This window comes from Gadus chalcogrammus, chromosome 8 (assembly GCF_026213295.1).
Source record: "Gadus chalcogrammus isolate NIFS_2021 chromosome 8, NIFS_Gcha_1.0, whole genome shotgun sequence".
In the NCBI taxonomy this organism is placed as follows: domain Eukaryota; kingdom Metazoa; phylum Chordata; class Actinopteri; order Gadiformes; family Gadidae; genus Gadus; species Gadus chalcogrammus.
In genome coordinates this window covers 11,369,355-11,388,698 of record NC_079419.1, presented here as the reverse complement: position 1 = coordinate 11,388,698, position 19,344 = coordinate 11,369,355, and the positions used below count along the sequence as shown (strand labels likewise).

Below are 19,344 nucleotides of genomic sequence, written 5' to 3'. Positions count from 1 at the left end.
CCTACTCCCTACCTCCTACCGCTCCCTACCGCTCCCTACTCCCTACTCCCTACCGCTCCCTACTCCCTACCTCCTACCGCTCCCTACTCCCTACCTCCTACCGCTCCCTACCGCTCCCTACTCCCTACTCCCTACCGCTCCCTACTCCCTACCTCTCCCTACTCCCTACCGCTCCCTACTCCCTACTCCCTACCGCTCCCTACTCCCTACCTCCTACCGCTCCCTACTCCCTACCTCCTACCGCTCCCTACTCCCTACCTCCTACCGCTCCCTACTCCCTACCTCCTACCGCTCCCTACCTCCTACCGCTCCCTACTCCCTACCGCTCCCTACTCCCTACCGCTCCCTACTCCCTACCGCTCCCTACTCCCTACCTCCTACCGCTCCCTACTCCCTACCTCCTACCGCTCCCTACTCCCTACCGCTCCCTGCTCCCTACCTCCTACCGCTCCCTACTCCCTACCTCCTACCGCTCCCTACTCCCTACCCGCTCCCTACTCCCTACCTCCTACCGCTCCCTGCTCCCTACCTCCTACCGCTCCCTACTCCCTACCGCTCCCTGCTCCCTACCTCCTACCGCTCCCTACTCCCTACCTCCTACCGCTCCCTACCTCCTACCGCTCCCTACTCCCTACCTCCTCCTCCTGGTCTACGGCTCCCTACTCGCTACCTCCTCCTGTCCGAATGCTCCCTCTTCCCTACCGCCTAAGGCTCCAGGTGGTACAGACTTGGTGGATCACCAGACTGGGAACATGATAAATGTCATTTTTTCACTAATAAATGTCATGATGTGTGTGTGTGTGTGTGTGTGTGTAGGAGATCCCTGAAGTTGGGTTTCCTGTGTTGGGGACGGAGGGGGAGGAGTCTGAGGATGTGGGCGTGTCCCAGTCGGTCCCCTCAGACCAGGTGATCCCCCAGGCCGCTCCTCAGGGCCGTGATGTCATCGTGATTGACACTGACAGTGAGAGCCGCGAGAGCAAGGAGTCTGAGGAGGAGGAGGAGGAAGAGGAGGAGGAGGAGAAGGAGGAAGAGGAGGATGATGACGAGGTCTGAAAACATATTTTTCTTACGTTTTCTGCGGTCATGTGAACGGTTGTCTTGTTTACTACTCCCCCCCCCCCCCAACACGACACGACCATCAGAGCTAACTTCACCACAGAATTACAGTAATCAAATGATTAATTTAGGGCGTATTCACACCTGCCTTTTTTCGGTTCGAACCAAACCAAAGAAAGAAAATTAAAAACACATAAAAATGCTGATGCATTTAAAAAAACTGCAATGTGAAAAGGAACCGCACCAAACCGAACAAGAAACATTGGATCAAGGAGAGCGAATGAAAGGACTTTCCTGGTGTGAATACGCCCTTAGTCTTGTATTGTAGAGCATTCTGTGTACGTAGTCGTTAAGCAGCTCGTTAGTCAGCTCGTTAGTCCTTCTGCTGGACCAGCGCTGTATGAATAAAGTTTGTTGGTGTCCCAGTATAAGGAGGAAGAGGATGAAGACACTGGGGACGGAGGGATGGGGGGAGAGGGGAGTAACGACGGGAGTGGAGGAGCAGAGGAGGAGGAGGAAGGAGCCATGAGTTCTGAGGGCTCAGAACCCGTCAAGGAGGAGGAGAACCTTGGTGCTGCGTCCTCAGACTGCTCCAGCCGGCCGTCCTCCCACAGCGGTACGGGTGTAGTGTGTGTGTAGTTCGTCTGTTTATAATGTGTAGGGTGTTTGTGTGTATAATGAGTAGTGTGTGTGTATAATGTGTGTATAGTGCGTTGTGTATAATGTGGTGTGTGTGTGTGTGTGTGTGTGTGTGTGTGTGTGTGTGTGTGTGTGTGTGTGTGTGTGTGTGTGTGTGTGTGTGTGTGTGTGTGTGTGTGTGTGTGTGTGTGTGTGTGTGTGTGTGTATAATGTGTGTGTAATGTGTAGTGTGTGTATAATGTGTGTATAATGCGTAGTGTGTGGGTGTTTAGTGTGTGTGTGTATAATGCGTAGTGTGTGTATAATGCGTAGTGTGTGTATAATGCATAGTGTGTGTATAATGCGTAGTGTGTGTATAATGCGTAGTGTGTGTGTGTATAATGCGTAGTGTGTGTGTGTATAATTCGTAGTGTGTGTGTTCCACTCTTCCAGGAGAGGGCAGCAGCAGTGCGGTGGAGCCCCTCCCCCCCAGAGAGATGCTTTACCCCCAGCCCTCCTCCACAACCTCCTCCCCAGCTCCTCCCACCTCCTCCCTCACCCCTCGCCTCCCCCAGCCACGACGCCCCCCCCACCCCCTCCCCCCCCGCCTCTACATACAACCGCCCGCTCCCGAACTGGGACCCCCACACGCACAGGTACGCGCACACGCACACGCACACGCGCACACACACACACACCAGATTTGTTCATCTTTAGCCAATAAGAAGTCTCCCTGTTTGTGACCAATCAGAGACAGTCCTCCCAGCTGCGGAGGCCTTCGGTTGGCCGAGGGCCCCAGCTGACCCCTGGCATCGGCAGCATGGTGAGGTCACCTTTATGACTATGAACTAACTCCAGTAGCCTTTACTGTCCTCACTGACCGCCACTAACCTGTACTAACCTGTCCTCCTCCTGTGTCCTGCAGCAGCATTTCTTTGACGACGATGACCGGATGGTCCCCAGCACCCCGACGCTGGTGGTCCCCCACCGCACCGACGGCTTCGCTGAGGCTATCCAGTAAGGAGCTAGCCCCGATGCTCACCACGAGCACGCCGCCAGCCGCCACATTGTCCGGCTATACGCTGATCTATGTCCTAGTGAAGGGATGAGGAGAAACAAGGAGCTAAGCAGCATTAGCAGCTATCAGCTACATGGCTGAGCTGTACAGTGGAGCCGTGTTGATCCCTGCTGGTTCTCGGCCCTCTTGGATGAGTGTGTAACGGCGTCCATCTTGGATGAGTGTGTAACGGCGTCCTCTTGTGCAGCTCCCCCCAGGTGGCGGCTCTGTCCACGCGGTTCAGGTTCGGGCCCCCGGAGGACCTGCTACCCCAGAGCTCAGGGCACTCGGACCTGGGGCAGCTGGCCTCGCACGGAGGTAACACAACACTACACTACACTACACAACACGACACTACACAACACACTACACACTCGGACCTGGGGCAGCTGGCCTCGTACGGAGGTAACACAACCCAACACAACACTACGCTACACAACACACTACACACTCGGACCTGGGGCAGCTGCCGTCGCACGGAGGTAACACAACCCAACACAACACTACGCTACACAACACACTACACACTCGGACCTGGGGCAGCTGGCCTCGCACGGAGGTAACACAACACTACACTACACAACACGACACTACACAAAACACTACACACTCGGACCTGGGGCAGCTGGCCTCGCACAGAGGTAACACAACCCAACACTACACAACACGACACTACACACTCTGACCTGGGGCAGCTGGCCTCGCACGGAGGTAACACAACCCAACACTACACAACACGACACTACACAACACAACACACTACACACTCGGACCTGGGGCAGCTGGCCTCACACAGAGGTAACACAACACTACACTACGTCTGCTATGTGTGTTATAATGTATGTTGTGTTGTGATGTGTGTGTCTGTGTGTAGGTCTGGGGATGTATGAGTCTCCTCTGTTCCTGGCGGCTCATGAGGAGGAGGGCGGGGGGAGGAGCGTCCCCACGACCCCGCTGCAGATCGCTGCTCCAGGTACCTGTCTGTCTGCTCACCTGTCTGTGTCTATTCTCTCTCTGTCTTCAGTATGGCTCTCGCTCTCTCTCTCTCTCTCTCGCTCTGTGTATTCACTATGGCTCTCTCTCGCTCTGTGTATTCACTATGGCTCTCTCTCGCTCTGTGTATTCACTATGGCTCTCTCTCGCTCTGTGTATTCACTATGGCTCTCTCTCGCTCTGTGTATTCACTATGGCTAACTCTCCTCTCTCCTCTCTTTCTAGTGACGGTGTTCTCTGAGTCTTTGCCTCTGGACAGCAGTGACAACATGGCCTCCCAGTCGGTTCCCATGGTTACCAACTCCGGTGGGATGGGGGCCGGCGACGACGAGGTCTTCATGGAGCAGGAGGGGGAGGGGTGAGAGGGTCACCCTACTGCCATCTAGTTCTAGTACTAGTACTAGTACCACTACCGTCTGTGTTGTGGTCCAGCCTGTGTTGTGTTGTGGTGTTGTGGTCCAGCCTGTGTTGTGTTGTGGTCCAGCCTGTGTTGTTGTGGTCCTGACAGCAGTGTGTCCTCCCAGCCTCCAGGGGTCCTCAGAGAGCCACCCAGACCCAGAGGCCTCCGGGCAGCAGAGTGAGGATGCAGCGCTGCCCTCCACCAGCCAGGACCCCGGTGACTACACCTTAATATTACTGTAGAGGAATGCTATACACTTTAGTATTACTGTAGAATATAGTACTATACACCTTAATATTACTGTAGAGTAATACTATACACTTTAGTATTACTGTAGAATATAATACTATACACCTTAATATTACTGTAGAGTAATACTATACACTTTAGTATTACTGTAGAATATATAATACTATACACCTTAATATTACTGTAGAGTAATACTATACACTTTAGTATCACTGTAGAATATATAATACTATACACCTTAATATTACTGTAGAGGAATACTATACACTTTAGTATTACTGTAGAATATAGTACTATACACCTTAATATTACTGTAGAGTAATACTATACACTTTAGTATTACTGTAGAATATAATACTATACACCTTAATATTACTGTAGAGTAATACTATACACTTTAGTATTACTGTAGAATATAGTACTATACACCTTAATATTACTGTAGAGGAATACTATACACTTTAGTATTACTGTAGAATATAATACTATACACCTTAATATTACTGTAGAGTAATACTATACACTTTTGTATTACTGTAGAATATTATACTGTCTCTTAATACGATACACTTTAATGTTACTGTAGAATGAAATGCTGTCTATTAATACTACTCTTTAATATTACTGTAGAATAACCGGTCTCCTCCACAGACAGCAGCAGTGCTCCCCGCCGGCCTCTAGTGGGCCACGCCCAGAGCAGCAGTCTGGCCTCCAGAGGACCAGCCTTCAGAGGCAGGGGGGACGGGCGTACCACGCTCATCCGCAGGGGTAAGAACCTTCTAGACCTCCTGGTCTGGGGCCTCTAGACCTCCTGAGGTCTGGGGCCTCTAGACCTCCTGAGGTCTGTGGCTGCTAGACCTCCTGAGGTCTGGGGCTTCTAGACCTCCTGAGGTCTGGGGCCTCTAGACCTCCTGAGGTCTGGGGCCTCTAGACCTCCTGAGGTCTGGGGCCTCTAGACCTCCTGAGGTCTGGGGCCTCTAGACCTCCTGAGGTCTGGGGCTTCTAGACCTCGTCTGACTCCCTCAGGCTTAATTAGGAAAGATCTTTTAATCTGACTCTGTCTGTGTCTCGTTGCTCGCTCTCACTGTGTCTCGCCCTCTCTCTCTCTAGGTGTCACTTTCTCCCGTGCCGGTAGAGGAGGTCTCCCTCAGTGATGTCATCTATCCAGTCAGCCAATCAGGATGCTGGGATGTTCTTCATAACCATGTTATTGTTTCCTGTGTTTATAGCCGTAGGTCTGTTAGTATCAACATAGTGGTAGTGATGGAGCTATGTGCTACGCTTGTTTTAGCCGCTTTAGTTATATTATGTTAATGTCGTATTGCTGATCCTTTTTTGCTAATAAAGTTAACAATGAGCAAAGCGCAGCCTACATTATGTCAATGCTACAGCAAGAGGTGCTACAGTATGCATTTAGTGCTACAGTAAGAGGTGCTACAGTACACATTTAGTACTACAGTAAGGTGCTACAGTACACATTTAGTACTACAGTAAGGTTCTACAGTACACATTTAGCACTACAGTTAGAGGTGCTAGAGTACACATTTAGCGCTACAGAAGTTAAGCGGGGGTCAGGCAAAGGTCAGAGGGGGGTAAGCGGGGGGTCAAGCCGAGGTCGGGGGTCAGAGGTCAGGGGGCGTGGAGAGGCATTGGGCAGTGATGTGAAACTAAGGGCGATAGTTTAGGGGCCATTGACCCTAGTGCAAGGCAGCCTCAAGCATGAGGCCTCACCGCGACCCGCTCCTCATGAACTCCTCATGACCCGCTCCTTTAACCCTCCTTTAGCATAGGTTACTCCTGAGCAACTCCGGCAATATTTAAAGCAACATGCCACCGACGAAGTTTGCCGACTACAAGAAGACGCCTGAGAGATGCGGTTAAGTAGAAGAATAGAAGAAAATACAATTGATAATAATGGATGCCAATTCCAGAAACATTATTTGAATCAAAATGAAATTATTTATTGTTGGTTATCAAGCACACAATATACACCGTAAGAAAATAAACTGCCGACTTCACATTTAAGAGACTACTGGGGGCAGTTAATTTCAACATCAACGTAAATTGAGCCTCTTTTTTTTCACATGTGAATTGGCCTAGAATATTTTCGTTGGCCATGTCCGACCTTAGTGATTCTCACTGTTGGCGACAACCTGATTTAAATCAATACTAGAACGCATGGATCAAAAGAGCCCTGGTAGAACAACTTCGGAAAACTAGTTCCACCGTAGAGACGCTAGAGGTCAGCAATACTCCCCGGCGCGCAATGACGTTGGTTAGGAAAAGTGGAGTCATTTTAAACAGCGCTGTCTTTTCCTATGTTCAAAAGGAAGCACCTTTTCATCTCTTCTTGACCCGATTACGTTTTCCACAAAGGTTAGGAGATTTGACTATTCGTAGAGGCAGCCTGGTTCAGGGTCGACCTTTATGAAGCCTTGATACAAACGGTCTCCGGAGGGGTTAGGGGTCGTAGCCAAGTTATTTTAGGGCATATTACCTCAACGAATCTCGATGTTTATTTCAGATCTGACGTAAATAAAATACATTATTTTGTACAAAACATTATAGACTCGTATTTCTTAATGCTACTTTTCCTTGCATGGTATTGGTTTATTTTACCAGGAACGGAAATCGAGTTGGATGTTTCTAATCGGATGATTTAACGAAGCCCACACAACAGTTTTATGAAGCGACCACATGAGTGATCGGGATTCCCATCAGGATTATTGATGTGATCAGGCGACAAAAAGGTGTGTAATATTATGGTCTGTCTAGTAGCACTAGGTCTAGTACTAATATGAGGACTAGTACTAATACTAGTATTCAGTAGTACTAGGTCCAGTACTAATACTAGTACTCAGTACGTAGTACTTGGTCCAGTACTACTTGTTCTCATTAATACTAGATAATGGTGTGTTCGAAATGCCTCGTACACCAACCGCACAAGCTCTTGTGATTTCCTGGTTTGTAACAATTAGAACGTTCCCGTTTGTCATTGGCTAGTCAAATTTTCCCACATTTCTATGATTTTTTGATTTTTCCAAAATTTGGCCTTAAGTTCCCACAGCCCCATGTTTCAACATTTCACTGGCACCGTTGGATCCTGCCTCACTTGAGCAGCAACATCTTGTCAGACTTAAGATAGGGTTATCCCTAACCCTGTCTGCTATGCTTTTCACCAAATATTGTGGAAAAAAAATAGCTCATTCATTTACTATAAACTAAAGTGCTTCCAAAAAAGCTTGTGGGAGGATAGGGCATAAATTGAAGGGAAATATAAGGAACACAAAACAAATTTTGAAAATGCCTAAGAAGTGTGGGAACATAGGGCTGTGGGAACATGGGGCCTAATTTTTCAAAAATGTATGTGAAAAAACATTCTTAGAAATGTGGGAACATCGGGCTGTGGGACCATCGGGCTGTGGGAACATAGGGCTGACCCCGTCATTGTTATAGCTACATTAGCCTCTTTAGCAAACCAGCTCGAAAACAAACAGAACTTCACATTGTATTACACACAGCAAGACTGTGCAATGCATTAATTGATGACCGGATTAAAGCAGCAATGTAATCATGTGTGTAAGGGGGCATTTCAAATCTACATTTAAATGACCAACCGGGTACAAATACAAAAAAAAGTCTCTTTACGGGCGCAGCCATCTTTGTCAAGTCGTGCGCTCCGCCTCACTGAACTCGGTGGACTATCAGAATCCCGAGTGGGGCCGACCAAAAGGGGGAGTTCCTCTGTGATATGACGCAAGAAAGCTGGGAGATTTCCCACTTTGTGACTCGTGCGGTCGGTGTACGAGGCATCTGGAACACACCATGACACTCAGACTTCCTTTCCCAGCTAGTCCCGCCCCATCATGATATTGGTCGAGCCCGGCCTCTTCATCGGATCAGCAGCCGACCTGAGTGACGCACAGGCTTTGGCCGAGGCAGCGGTCAGTCACGTGCTGTCGGTGGACTCCGAGGACCCTCCCCTCCCCCAGGGGGCGGGGCTCCGACACAAGAGGATCAGCGTCCTGGACCAGCCGACCTCTGACCTCCTGAGTCATATGGATGACAGCTTCCTGTTCCTACAGGAAGCTGTGGAGGGGGGCGGGGCTGCTCTTGTGCACTGGTAGGTCAAAGGTTTAGGTCCAATCAACTCTGAGCCTGCATAGTAAGAACCTTTGGATCAATAGTGTGTGTAGAGTGTGGTTAGTCAAGAATCACACTCAGTTTGTAAACAGTATGGAAATTTGTGTGTCTGTGTGTGTGTGTTTGTGTGTGTAGCCATGCGGGGCGGAGCCGTAGTGCTGCCATGGTAACGGCCTACCTGATGAGGAGCCACAGGCTGAGCTTCTCTGAGGCCTACGACCGCCTGCAGCACAGAAACCCAGATGTCCAGTAGGTCACAACCTCTGACCTCTGATCCCTCCTCCTGGAGGGAGAGGAGGTCAGAGCCCCTGACCTCCTCTCTCTTCTCTCCTCCTCTCTCCTCCTCTCCTCCTCTCTCCACTCCAATGTCTTGTCTTCTGAAGAATCGTTAGTAAAAGTCTCCTGGTTAGCTCACCTAGTGTGTGTGTGTGTGTGTGTGTGTGTGTGTGTGTGTGTGTGTGTGTGTGTGTGTGTGTGTGTGTGTGTGTGTGTGCAGGGTGAACACTGGGTTCCAGCAGCAGCTCCAGCTCTACGAGGCTTTGGGCTGCCGAGTCGACCGGAGCCGAGCCGAGTTCAGAGAGTTCAGACTCAGGCTGCTGGTTGAGCAGCAGGCAGGTACACACTCACACTCACACACACACTCTCACACACACAGCTATATATAAATGCTTGATTCCATCGTGTACCATGCCGTGGCCCACCAGCATTCTAGTACACGTTTTGTGTGTGTGTGTGTGTGTGTAGACCTCTCCCAGGTCCCAAGCGAGGTCTTTGCGGTGGATCCCGCTGACTCCGCCTCCTCCGAGGTCTCCTATCGGTGCAGGAAGTGCAGGTCAGAGGTCAACTGATATTTCCTGATATTACAACCATTACCTACAGGAGGCCTCCGTTAGTCCAGGTGCCCCCGGGTCCTGGACTACAGGAGGACTCTGTTAGTCCAGGTCTCTGGTCTACAGGAGGACTCTGTTAGTCCCGGTCTCTGGTCTACCGGAGGCCTCTGTTAGTCCAGGTCTCTGATCCCCCGGGTCCTGGACTACAGGAGGACTCTGTTAGTCCAGGTCTCTGGTCTACAGGAGGCCTCTGTTAGTCCAGGTCTCTGATCCCCCGGGTCCTGGACTACAGGAGGACTCTGTTCCGTGGTTCCAGTCTCCTGAGTCACGAGGTTGGGGACGGAGCTTCATCCTTTCAGCACAAGAAATCCAGCGATCCTACTGGTAAGACGACCTGTCAATCCGTCAAAGCCGGTCGAAGGCTGGGCCTCATAATCTGATAAATGATTCAGTATGTGATCAATCATTATTAATATGGTTTCCCAGGTAACGCAGCATGCACCTCCTACTTCATTGAACCTGTCCAGTGGATGGAGAGCGCTCTAATTGGCCAGCTGGACGGGCCGGTACTTCATACACTTATACACACTAATATTCACCACTAAACACAATCACTCACTTTAAAAAACGAATATTCCCCACTACACACTATCACACAGTAATATTCACCACTACACACTATTACTCACTTATACACACTAATATTCACCATTAGACTCTAATATTCACTGTAACACTTATATCGTGTACATAGTATACACGATTTATACATTGTATATTATCTATACTATCTTTAGTGTATGTGTCTATGTGTTCCAGCTACAGTGCCGCAGTAAGCTGGGGGCGTTCTGCTGTATATACTGATAGTTATATAGTATGTGTATTATATAGTGTGTATTCTATAGTGGTATGTCTATGTGTTCCAGCTACAGTGCCCGCGGTGCAGCAGTAAGCTGGGGGCGTTCTGTTGGGCAGGGGGGCGATGCTCCTGTGGCCGATGGGTCACGCCCTCCTTCCAACTCCACCACAACCGACTGGACTGCATACGACCAATCAGTATCCAGAAAATACACACCCTGACTGACTCACAGACCCCGACTGACTCGCACAATGACACACACCCTGGCTAATCACCCACACACATCTATATACATATATCTAGATCTATAGATATGGATCTTTATATCTAGATCTATGTGTAGAGGAGTTTCCTGCTGCAGTAATCTCCTCTGCCGTTTCCTCATGAATAAAACACTTAAAAGGGTTTTGTTTGGCTTGTGATTCAGTAGATCTTGGCTTGTGATTCACCCTGGTTGGTCAGTAGCAACAGTTGTTTAATTATGTTGTGTACGGGCCCAGCCCATAATGTAGCTCTACTGGTGTGTGTATAAGAGGGACGAGCCCATAGCTAGTACAACTAGCTTGCTAGCAATGCAAGCTAACCAATATATGCTAAGCTAATAGCGTGATCTAAGAAGCAGATGCATTCCATCCAGCACACCAAAATAAAACCAACATTTATATAAAATACATGAACCACTCGACAAATGAAACATGTAATATTTATTATATTCTGAAGCCCCAAACAGCGCAGAATCGATTGAAGTCTATCTAAACTATAAAGATATCCACATGAAACAATGTTCATTAACAGATGACCGCATGCTACGCTCATATTGCAGATCTATAAATAACACGCTGGCTTTCAGACGATACGACAGGGATTATAACACAGAGATATAGTGCACAGAAAGAATGAAAACACAACTTGAGTTGTCCAGGATTCAAGGGCAGTGAGTGTTCTGCTATCCAGTGTGTGTATTAATGTGTCCTGGTTTCTATGTGAGCATGTCTGTGTACTGGTCTCTATGTGTACTGGTCTGTACGAGTACTGGTTTCTATGTGAGTATGTATGTGTACTGGTTCTATGTGTACTGGTCTCTATGTGTACTGGTATCGGGGGTCTTCGTCTGGTCTGAAGCCGTAGGCAGTCACTGGTCGCCCTGGAGACGAGCTGGTCTGGTCAAACACATCCCGGTAGTTCCTATTGGACGAGACATTTGTTAACACCTCCCTGTGGTCCTATTGGACGAGACCAACTCGTTAACACCTCCCTTGGGTCCTATTGGACGAGACACTCGTTAACATCTCCCTGTGGTCCTATTGGACGAGACACTCGTTAACATCTCCCTGTGATCCTATTGGACGAGACACTCGTTAACGTCTCCCTGTGATCCTATTGGGCGAGACACTCGTTAACATCTCCCTGTGATCCTATTGGACGAGACACTCGTTAACATCTCCCTGTGATCCTATTGGACGAGACACTCGTTAGCGCGTCCCTGGAGTCCTAGTTCCCCTACAGACCTATCAGGCTGATCTAGGACCTGATCTAACATAGACCCTACAGACCAATCAGGCACCAGCTGTATGTCCTCTGCACTCAGGCTGTGACTCACTTTGCAGGAGGAGGTCAGAGGTCAGGCTGTGACTCACCCTGCAGGAGGATCCTCTCCGTTCTGGGACTGGAGGTCGTTGTAGAAATCGGGACTGATGGAGCCGTCACCAGGAGTGATACCATCTAGACACAGAACCAGGAGTCAAACCAGGAGTGATACCATCTAGACACAGAACCAGGAGTCAAACCAGGAGTGATACCATCTAGACAAAGAACCAGGAGTCAAACCAGGAGTGATACCATCTAGACACAGAACCAGGAGTCAAACCAGGAGTGATACCATCTAGACACAGAACCAGGAGTCAAACCAGGAGTGATACCATCTAGAGTCAAACCAGGAGTGATACCATCTAGACACAGAACCAGGGGTTAAAGGAGGAGGATTTAGAGGAGGAGTTAAACACCAGGAGGAGTTAGAGGAGGAGTTACAGACCAGCGCTGTAGAAGAGGTCTGTGCGGTCGTTGTCGTTGTCATAGAGATAGGCCTCGCCCTCCTCTGCCTGGCGACTCTCCACCATGTCCAGCCACTGGTTGTTATGGAAACGGAACTTCTCCGACTGGATTTTGCGGCCCCACTCCTCATCATACTCCTGGGGGTTTGGAGGGGAGGGGTCAGCACCGCTGGGGGTGTGTGTGTGTGTGTGTGTGTGTGTGTGTGTGTGTGTGTGTGTGTGTGTGTGTGTGTGTGTGTGTGTGTGTGTGTGTGTGTGTGTGTGTGTGTGTGTGGGGCACTCACAGCGATGATGTCCAGGGTGTTGTCGCACACCTTCCTGATCTCTGTGTTCTTGTCGTGCATCAGGTCAATCAGATAGGCCGGCGCCTCTGAGGGGTGGGGTCAAGGAAACACTTCAGACCAATCATCAAGCTCTCTCACCTAAAACACTACAGTCCCTGGGGACGCCCACCACACACTCTGATCTCACTATGAACTCTCTGAGCAGAGTGTTAAGAGTGAGATCAGAGTGCACGGTAGTCCTCCCTCTGGTAGGCGGGCCCTCGTTGAAGAGGCTCTGCTACCAGAGGACAGAGGCTGTTTCCCAAAGTGAAGGAAGCATACTCAACGGCCGCCCTTTTAAGGACGCTACGTCCTAGAATGCCGAGAAGCACTGTTCCAATGTTGAGAAGCACTCGGAAATTCGCGCCCTTTTCGCGTCCTTTATTTTTGAGAATTCCGAGATTTTTCAAGGATGCATCGATGGATCCTCGATGAGTCGAAATATCCACAATCCTCTGCGTTCAAAACTTTTTTGTAACGTAATGATAGGCTATATTCTGCATGGATCGACTGTTTTAATTCACTTTGGGAAACAGCCAGAGTCAGCCTCTAGGCCCCTCCACCTGTGGTCCACCCTCCAGGCCCCTCCCCCTGAGGTCCAGCCCTCCCCCTGAGGTCCAGCCCCCCCCCCCCCCCCCCCCCCCGAGGTCCAGGCCCCGCCCCCTGAGGATACGGGTGTCCTTAATGATGACGTCGCGCGTCGCCTGGTGGAATACCATCTGGTAGAAGACGTAGATGATCTGACACACAAACTCATCATCCTCCTGCTGGGCTGCAGGACACAAAAACACACACAGCATCAGCACAACAACACAACATCAAAACAACACAAAACATCATCAGCACAACACAACATCAGCACAACAGGAGAGGAGAGGTTTAGCAGCTCTATGAGGGCTACTGCTAGCCGGGTTAGTGTACCGTTTAGCAGCTCTATGAGGGCTACTGCTATCAGGGTTAGCGTACCGTTTAGCAGCTCCATGAGGGCTACTGCTATCAGGGTTAGCGTACCGTTTAGCATCTCTATGAGGGCTACTGCTAGCAGGGTTAGCGTACCGTTTAGCATCTCTATGAGGGCTACTGCTAGCAGGGTTAGCGTACCGTTTAGCAGCTCTATGAGGGCGGGGATGATGCCGGATTTAGCCAACATGGCGGCGCAGGCGTCGTCCATGGAGACGGTCCCGACCAGGATCACCACCTCCAGGATCAGGTCGTCCTCCGCAGAGCCTAGAGGAGATCAGGACCAGAACCATCAGGACCCCTGCTGAGGGCTGGAGGGTCTCCAGGTCTCACCTGATCTTTAGGTCTCACCTGGTCCGTGGTCCGGGGTCTCAAATTATCCTAGGTCTCACCTGGTCAGGTGGTCTCTAGGTCTAACCTGGTCGGGGTCTCACCTGGTCAGGTGGTCTCTAGGTCTCACCTGGTCGGGGTCTCACCTGGTTTTAGGTGGTCCTTGAGGTAGGGCACCAGGTTGTACTCTCTGAGGACCAGCTCCCAGTCCAGCTCCGGGACAGTCAGGTTCCCCAGCGTTCCGACGCATTCCACAACAAACTCCTCCTCCTCCTCCGCCGCCATCTGGGCTGCCAGGTCGCCCACGTAGTCCTGTCAGACAGGTTGGTTAACAAGGTGGACCGGGTCAGTTAGCTAACCAACGGGTTGGTAAAAGAGCTGGACCGGCTCAACTAGCTAAACAACGGGTTGGTTATAGACTCAGCTTAGCTCAGCTAGCTAACCAACGGGTTGGTTCACGAGCTGGACCGGGTAAGCTAGCTAAACAATGGGTTGGTTAACAAGGTAGACCGGGTTATCCCAGCTAACCAACAACCCCGTTCTAGGACTGTAGAACAGGTTGGATAAAGGAGGGGTAGGTTATAGGGCGGGTTGGTTATGGAACTGTAGAACGGGTGGGTTATAGGACGGTTTGGTTATAGGACAGGTTGGTTATAGGACTTTAGAACAGGTTGGTTACAGGAGGGTTGGTAATAGAACAGGTTGTTTAAAGGACAGGTTGGTTAAAGGACGGGTTGGTTATAGGACTATAGAACAGGTATGTTATAGGACGGGTTGGTAATAGAAGGGGTTGTTTAAAAGGACAGGTTGGTTAAAGGACAGGTTGGTTATAGCACTATAACAGACTAACTATGAACAGTGTCTCAGTTGCCTGTAGAACGGGTTGGTTATAGGACTTTAGAACGGGTTGGTTATAGGACGGGTTGGTTAGAGGACGGGTTTGTTATAGGACGGGTTGGTTATAGGACTATAACAGACTGACTATGAACAGGGCCTTGGTGGGTCCGTCGTGCTGGGAGATGTTTCTGATCATCTTCATCAGGAGGCAGTCCTTCATCTTCAGAGCCCTCTTCATCACCATCTTCAGCCCGTTGCCTGGACACGGAAACACCATTAGCGGATAGGTTAGGGTAAGGTCAGTGTTGGGGGGGAGTGGCTAGGTCAGTGATGGGGGCGAGTGGTTAGTTAGATTAGAGTCAGGGGTGAGTGGGTAGTGTTAGAGGTGAGTGGTTAGTTAGGTTTGTGTTGGGGCTGAGCGGTTAGATAGATTAGTGTTAGGGGGTGAGGTGTTAGCTAGATAGTGTTAGGTGTGATTGGTTAGTAAGGTTAGTGTTAGGGGTGAGTTTAGAAAGGTAAGTGCTAGAGGTGAGGGGTTAGTTAGTGTTGGGGTGAGTGCTTGGTTAGGGTTACCCTCTCCGCGTGCTGTGACCTTGCCATGGTGGAGAGGCTTGCGTGCTTCTATGATCCTGAGAGCTATGCTGGAGGGAGCCTACGGCTCCTGGCAGGTTCAATCATACCAGACTGGTCTTGGGTGAGGAGTGAGACAAAAGGCAGCACCTGGTCCTCCAGGTTGGGGGTTGGGCACGGCGCTAACAACGCCATCCCGTAAAAAAACCCTATTGTTACAGAAACTAAAATGAGAAATCCTATTGACATCAGGCCCATTTTAGACCCCAGCCCCCCAAACTCTTTGGGTGGCAGTATGACCACTTCTGATGAAAGCCGAAAGGAAGTCAGGAGTGCGAAAGAGGGCCTACTAGGGCCTAAAACCAAGATCTGCATTTGAGCATGGAACGTCCGAACCATGTTTGAGACCACCAAGACAGCACAAGTCCTCAGTGAGATGAAAAGGTACCGCCTGGACATCCCGGGGATAAGTGAGAGTCACTGGACCGGCTCTGGTCATCAAGTCCTGCATGATGGGTCTGTCATCCTCCATTCTGGCCACGAGAACACCCACACACATGGTGTAGCCATCTTAATCGCCAAGGAGAAGGCTCAAACCTTGCTGGAGTGGGAACCAGTAAGTGAAAGGCTGATCTGAGTACGCCTCAACTCAAAGTACTGTAAACTCACCATCTTACAGTGCTTTGCACCAACCAACAAGGCTGAGGAGGAGGTCAAAGAAGACTGGAATGAACAACTGCCAATGGTGGTTTCAAAGGTACCCCAACACGACGTTCTTCTCCTAACTGATGACATGAATGCCAAAGTGGGTACCGACAATTCCAACAACGAGAGGGCAATGGGCAGGCATGGATGTGGCAAAAGGAACAACAATGCCTTGTGGATTTCTGCATGACCAACCAACTCGTCATCAGCGGTACCATCTTCCCCCACAAGAACATCCATACGCTCACATGGCAGTCACCTGATGGTAGGACAATCAAACAAATCGACCACATCATCATTAATGGTAAATGGCGCAGGTCACTGCAAGATGTTAGAGCTTACTGGGGTGCAGATGCCTATAGCGACCACCACCTAATCGCTGCCACCATTAAACTGAAGTTGGAGAAGTCAATCCCAAAAAGCCACCGGCAGAGGAAACTGGACATTGCAAAACTCCAGTATCCAAAGAAAAACAAAGAGTTTGTGTTGGAACTCGGAAACCGCTTCAGCACGCCAGAGGCTTCCTCTGAAATGGTCAGAAGAACCCACCATAAACAGCAAATGGAATGCTATCAAGACCATATACAGCGAAACAGCACAAAAGGTACATCAGAGCGTAGCCAGATGTAGCCAGATGGGTTCAACACTTCCAGGAAGTACTTAACCTCCCTGAGCCAGAACAACCAGCGAACATCACAACAACAGAGGATACCCTGGAAATCAACACCAACCCCCCGGACTCTGCTGAGGTTAAAGCTGCCATCCAAACCCTGAAGATGGCAAGGCATGTGGCATAGATACTATTCATGCTGAGATGCTCAAGCCCGACATTCCAACATCAACACGAGTGCTGACGGACCTATTCCAAAACATTTGGAACAGTGACACCATCCCTGAAGACTGGTCCAAAGGTATTATTGTCAAAGTTCCCAAGAAAGGCAACACTAAGAACTGCGACAACTGGCGTGGAATTACCCTTCTATCTGTTCCAAGCAAGATGTTCTGTAGAGTCCTTCTTGACCCGATGGAGACAGCCATTGACACCAGGATTAGACAGGAGCAAGCAGGCTTCAGGAAGGGAAGAGGATGTATGGACCAGATCTTTGCTCTGCGTAACATCATAGAACAGTGCTTGGAATGGAACACATCCCTCTTCATCAACTTCGTGGACTTCAGGAAGGCTTTTGACAGTGTCCACCGAAACATCCTCTGGAAGATACTGCACTCCTATGGAATACCATCAAAGATCATCTCAATCATAAAAACATTCTATGAACATTTTCCGTGCAGTCCGGATTGAGACAGGGGTGCATCATCTCAACCTATCCTCTTCCTGGTCGCAATAGACAACAAATGGATCACAAGCATGGCTGGGAAAGGCTCAGGGTGCCTTCTCCCAACTCCGTCCCATCTGGAGATCAAAACAATACAGCCTTAAAACAAAGATGCTCCTATTCAACAATGTAAAGTTTGTTCTGCTGTACGGTTCAGAGAGCTGGCGGGTTGTCAAAACAGACATGAGGAGAATGGAAGTTTTCCATAATGGATGCCTCCGACGAATATGCCAAATCTTTTGGCCTAATAAGATTTCCAACAATGACCTGTACAAAAAAACGGGAAGCTGGAGCATCACCAAGGAGATTATGCACAGACGCCTGAGAAGGCTAGGACATGTGTTGAGGATGGAGCAGGACCGCATCACAAAGGTCGCCTTAAGATGGACACCACCAGGCAAAAGAAAACCAGGGAGGCCAAAAACCACCTGGCGCAGAACTGTGACACAAGAGCTGCAACAGAGGAACCTGTCATAGGGAGAGGCCCAACATGCTGCCAGGGACCGAGTGGAATGGAGAGTGCTCATTGAAGCCTTATGACCCTTAGGGGACGAAGAGCAGTAGTAGTAGTAGTGAGTGGTTGGTAAGTGTTGGGGTGAGTGGTTAGTATGGTTAGTAATAGGGGTGAGGGGTTAGTTAGTGTTGGGTTGAACAGTTGGTTAGTGTTGGGGTGAGTGGTTAGGTAGTGGTTAGTTAGTGTTGGGGGGAGTGGTTAGTTAGGTAAGTGTTAGAGTTGAGTCGTTAGTTAGTTTAGTGTTAGAGGTGAGTGGTTAGTTAGTGTTGGGGGGAGTTGTTAGTTAGACTAGTGTGAGGGTTGAGGGGTTAGTTGGATTAGTGTTAGAGGTGAGTGTTTAGTAAGGTTAGTGTTAGGGGATAGTGGTTAGTTAGGTTAGTGTTGGAGGTGAGTGGTTAGTTAGTGTTAAGGTTGAGTGGTTAGTTAGATTAGTGTTCGGGGTGAGTGGTTAGCTAGTGGTTAGTAAGTGTTGGGGCTGAGTGGTTAGTTAGTGTTGAGGGTGAGTGGTTATTTAGTGTTGGGAGTGAGTGGTTTGTTAGTGGTTAGTTAGAGTTGGTTAGTGGTTGGTTAGTGGTTAGATGAGTGGATATGTGAGAGGTTAGTTAGTGTTGGGATGAGTGGTTAGTTAGTGTAGGGTGAGTACCTTCACACATGATCTGGGCGTTCTTCTTGCTGGCTGCCAGGTTGATGCAGAAGGAGATGAGCTCAATGTCCATCTTCTCCTCCCCGTGGTCATACAGCATTTGGAGCAGCTGCACACACACACACACGCACACACGCACGCACGCACGCACACACACACACACACACACACACACACACACACACACACACACACACACACACACACACACACACACACACACACACACACACACACACACACACACACACACACACACACACACACACCTTAGCTAGTGGGTCTGGACCAGTGGGACCAGTAGGTGACAACAGGGATGTGTGGTCTACCTGGGGGGTTTGGTCTACCTGGGGGGTGTGGTCTACCTGGGGGGTGTGGTCTACCTGGGGGGTCTACCTGGGGGGTGTGGTCTACCCGGGGGTCTACCTGGGGGGTCTACCTGGGGGTGTGGTCTACCTGGGGGGTGGTCTACCTGGGGGATGCAGTCTGTGTAGGCGAACAGGGACCTCGACCGGTCGTCCACACTGATGTGGTACAGGATCCACATGGCCACCTGCCGGTGGGTGGCGTCCCCTAGGCAACAACAAAAAACAACATTAACAAGTAGCAGCGCCTGTTGAGTTCACTATGTTCACTATCAAGCATGCTAGGTACCTAGCCAAGAGCTGAGTTTGGGCTAACTAGCCACCATGCAAGGTACCTATCAGGGAGCTGAGTTTGGGCTAACTAGCCAGCGTGCTAGGTACCTAGCAGGGAGGAGAGTCTGGGCTAACTTGCCAGCGTGCTAGGTACCTAGCAGGGAGCTGAGTTTAGGCTACCTAGCCAGCGTGCTAGGTACCTAGCAGGGCGGTGAATTTAGGCTAACCAGCCAG

The 19,344-nt window shown here is 49.8% G+C and overlaps 3 protein-coding genes across 7 annotated transcripts in view; 2 read left to right on the top strand and 1 right to left on the bottom strand.

Annotated features, from left to right (window-relative positions):
* LOC130387205 (nucleoprotein TPR-like) overlaps nt 1-5,783 on the top strand; it is a 33,672-nt gene extending 27,889 nt beyond the window's left edge. For 2 of the 3 annotated variants that reach the window (XM_056596215.1, XM_056596213.1), the window contains exons 45-55: nt 817-1,047; nt 1,483-1,672; nt 2,128-2,330; nt 2,426-2,497; nt 2,600-2,691; nt 2,940-3,049; nt 3,606-3,704; nt 3,950-4,082; nt 4,249-4,340; nt 5,025-5,141; nt 5,484-5,783. In XM_056596215.1, the coding sequence (XP_056452190.1) occupies nt 817-1,047; nt 1,483-1,672; nt 2,128-2,330; nt 2,426-2,497; nt 2,600-2,691; nt 2,940-3,049; nt 3,606-3,704; nt 3,950-4,082; nt 4,249-4,340; nt 5,025-5,141; nt 5,484-5,527 (1,383 nt within the window). In that variant the 3' untranslated portion in view covers nt 5,528-5,783. The remainder of the gene's footprint in view (nt 1-816; nt 1,048-1,482; nt 1,673-2,127; nt 2,331-2,425; nt 2,498-2,599; nt 2,692-2,939; nt 3,050-3,605; nt 3,705-3,949; nt 4,083-4,248; nt 4,341-5,024; nt 5,142-5,483) is intronic. The other variant, XM_056596214.1, reaches the window with a different exon arrangement.
* Nucleotides 5,784-6,997: 1,214 nt separating this feature from the next.
* On the top strand, nt 6,998-12,350 carry dusp12 (dual specificity phosphatase 12). Of its 2 annotated transcripts, none has more exons than XM_056596999.1 (8): nt 6,998-7,123; nt 8,228-8,496; nt 8,652-8,765; nt 9,013-9,131; nt 9,261-9,348; nt 9,639-9,730; nt 9,833-9,912; nt 10,273-12,350. In XM_056596999.1, exons 2-8 carry the CDS (start codon nt 8,240-8,242, stop codon nt 10,474-10,476), a joined length of 954 nt encoding a protein of 317 aa, XP_056452974.1. In that variant the 5' UTR covers nt 6,998-7,123; nt 8,228-8,239; the 3' UTR covers nt 10,477-12,350. The 2 variants fall into 2 exon arrangements, with proteins under 2 accessions (XP_056452974.1, XP_056452973.1); XM_056596998.1 differs by having other exon boundaries at nt 7,001-7,123; nt 8,224-8,496; nt 10,273-12,246.
* LOC130387746 (kinesin-associated protein 3-like) overlaps nt 10,873-19,344 on the bottom strand; it is a 13,326-nt gene continuing 4,854 nt past the window's right edge. Inside the window, exons 11-20 of one of the 2 annotated variants that reach the window (XM_056596996.1) lie at nt 18,945-19,045; nt 18,473-18,581; nt 14,852-14,964; nt 14,016-14,181; nt 13,681-13,806; nt 13,253-13,351; nt 12,541-12,626; nt 12,238-12,394; nt 11,843-11,927; nt 10,873-11,390 (exon numbers count right to left, since the gene is read on the bottom strand). In XM_056596996.1, the coding sequence (XP_056452971.1) occupies nt 11,288-11,390; nt 11,843-11,927; nt 12,238-12,394; nt 12,541-12,626; nt 13,253-13,351; nt 13,681-13,806; nt 14,016-14,181; nt 14,852-14,964; nt 18,473-18,581; nt 18,945-19,045 (1,145 nt within the window). In that variant the 3' untranslated portion in view covers nt 10,873-11,287. Of the gene's footprint in view, nt 11,391-11,842; nt 11,928-11,990; nt 12,155-12,237; nt 12,395-12,540; nt 12,627-13,252; nt 13,352-13,680; nt 13,807-14,015; nt 14,182-14,851; nt 14,965-18,472; nt 18,582-18,944; nt 19,046-19,344 lie in introns of those variants that run through there. The other variant, XM_056596997.1, reaches the window with a different exon arrangement.

Coding starts and splice junctions, on each gene's coding strand:
- dusp12 (XM_056596999.1), top strand. CDS start 8,240: ATGATATTGGTCGAGCCCGGCCTCTTCATCGGATCAGCAGCCGACCTG. Junction 8,497..8,651: donor GGGGCTGCTCTTGTGCACTG/GTAGGTCAAAGG, acceptor TTGTGTGTGTAG/CCATGCGGGGCGGAGCCGTA. Junction 9,132..9,260: donor GCTGGTTGAGCAGCAGGCAG/GTACACACTCAC, acceptor GTGTGTGTGTAG/ACCTCTCCCAGGTCCCAAGC.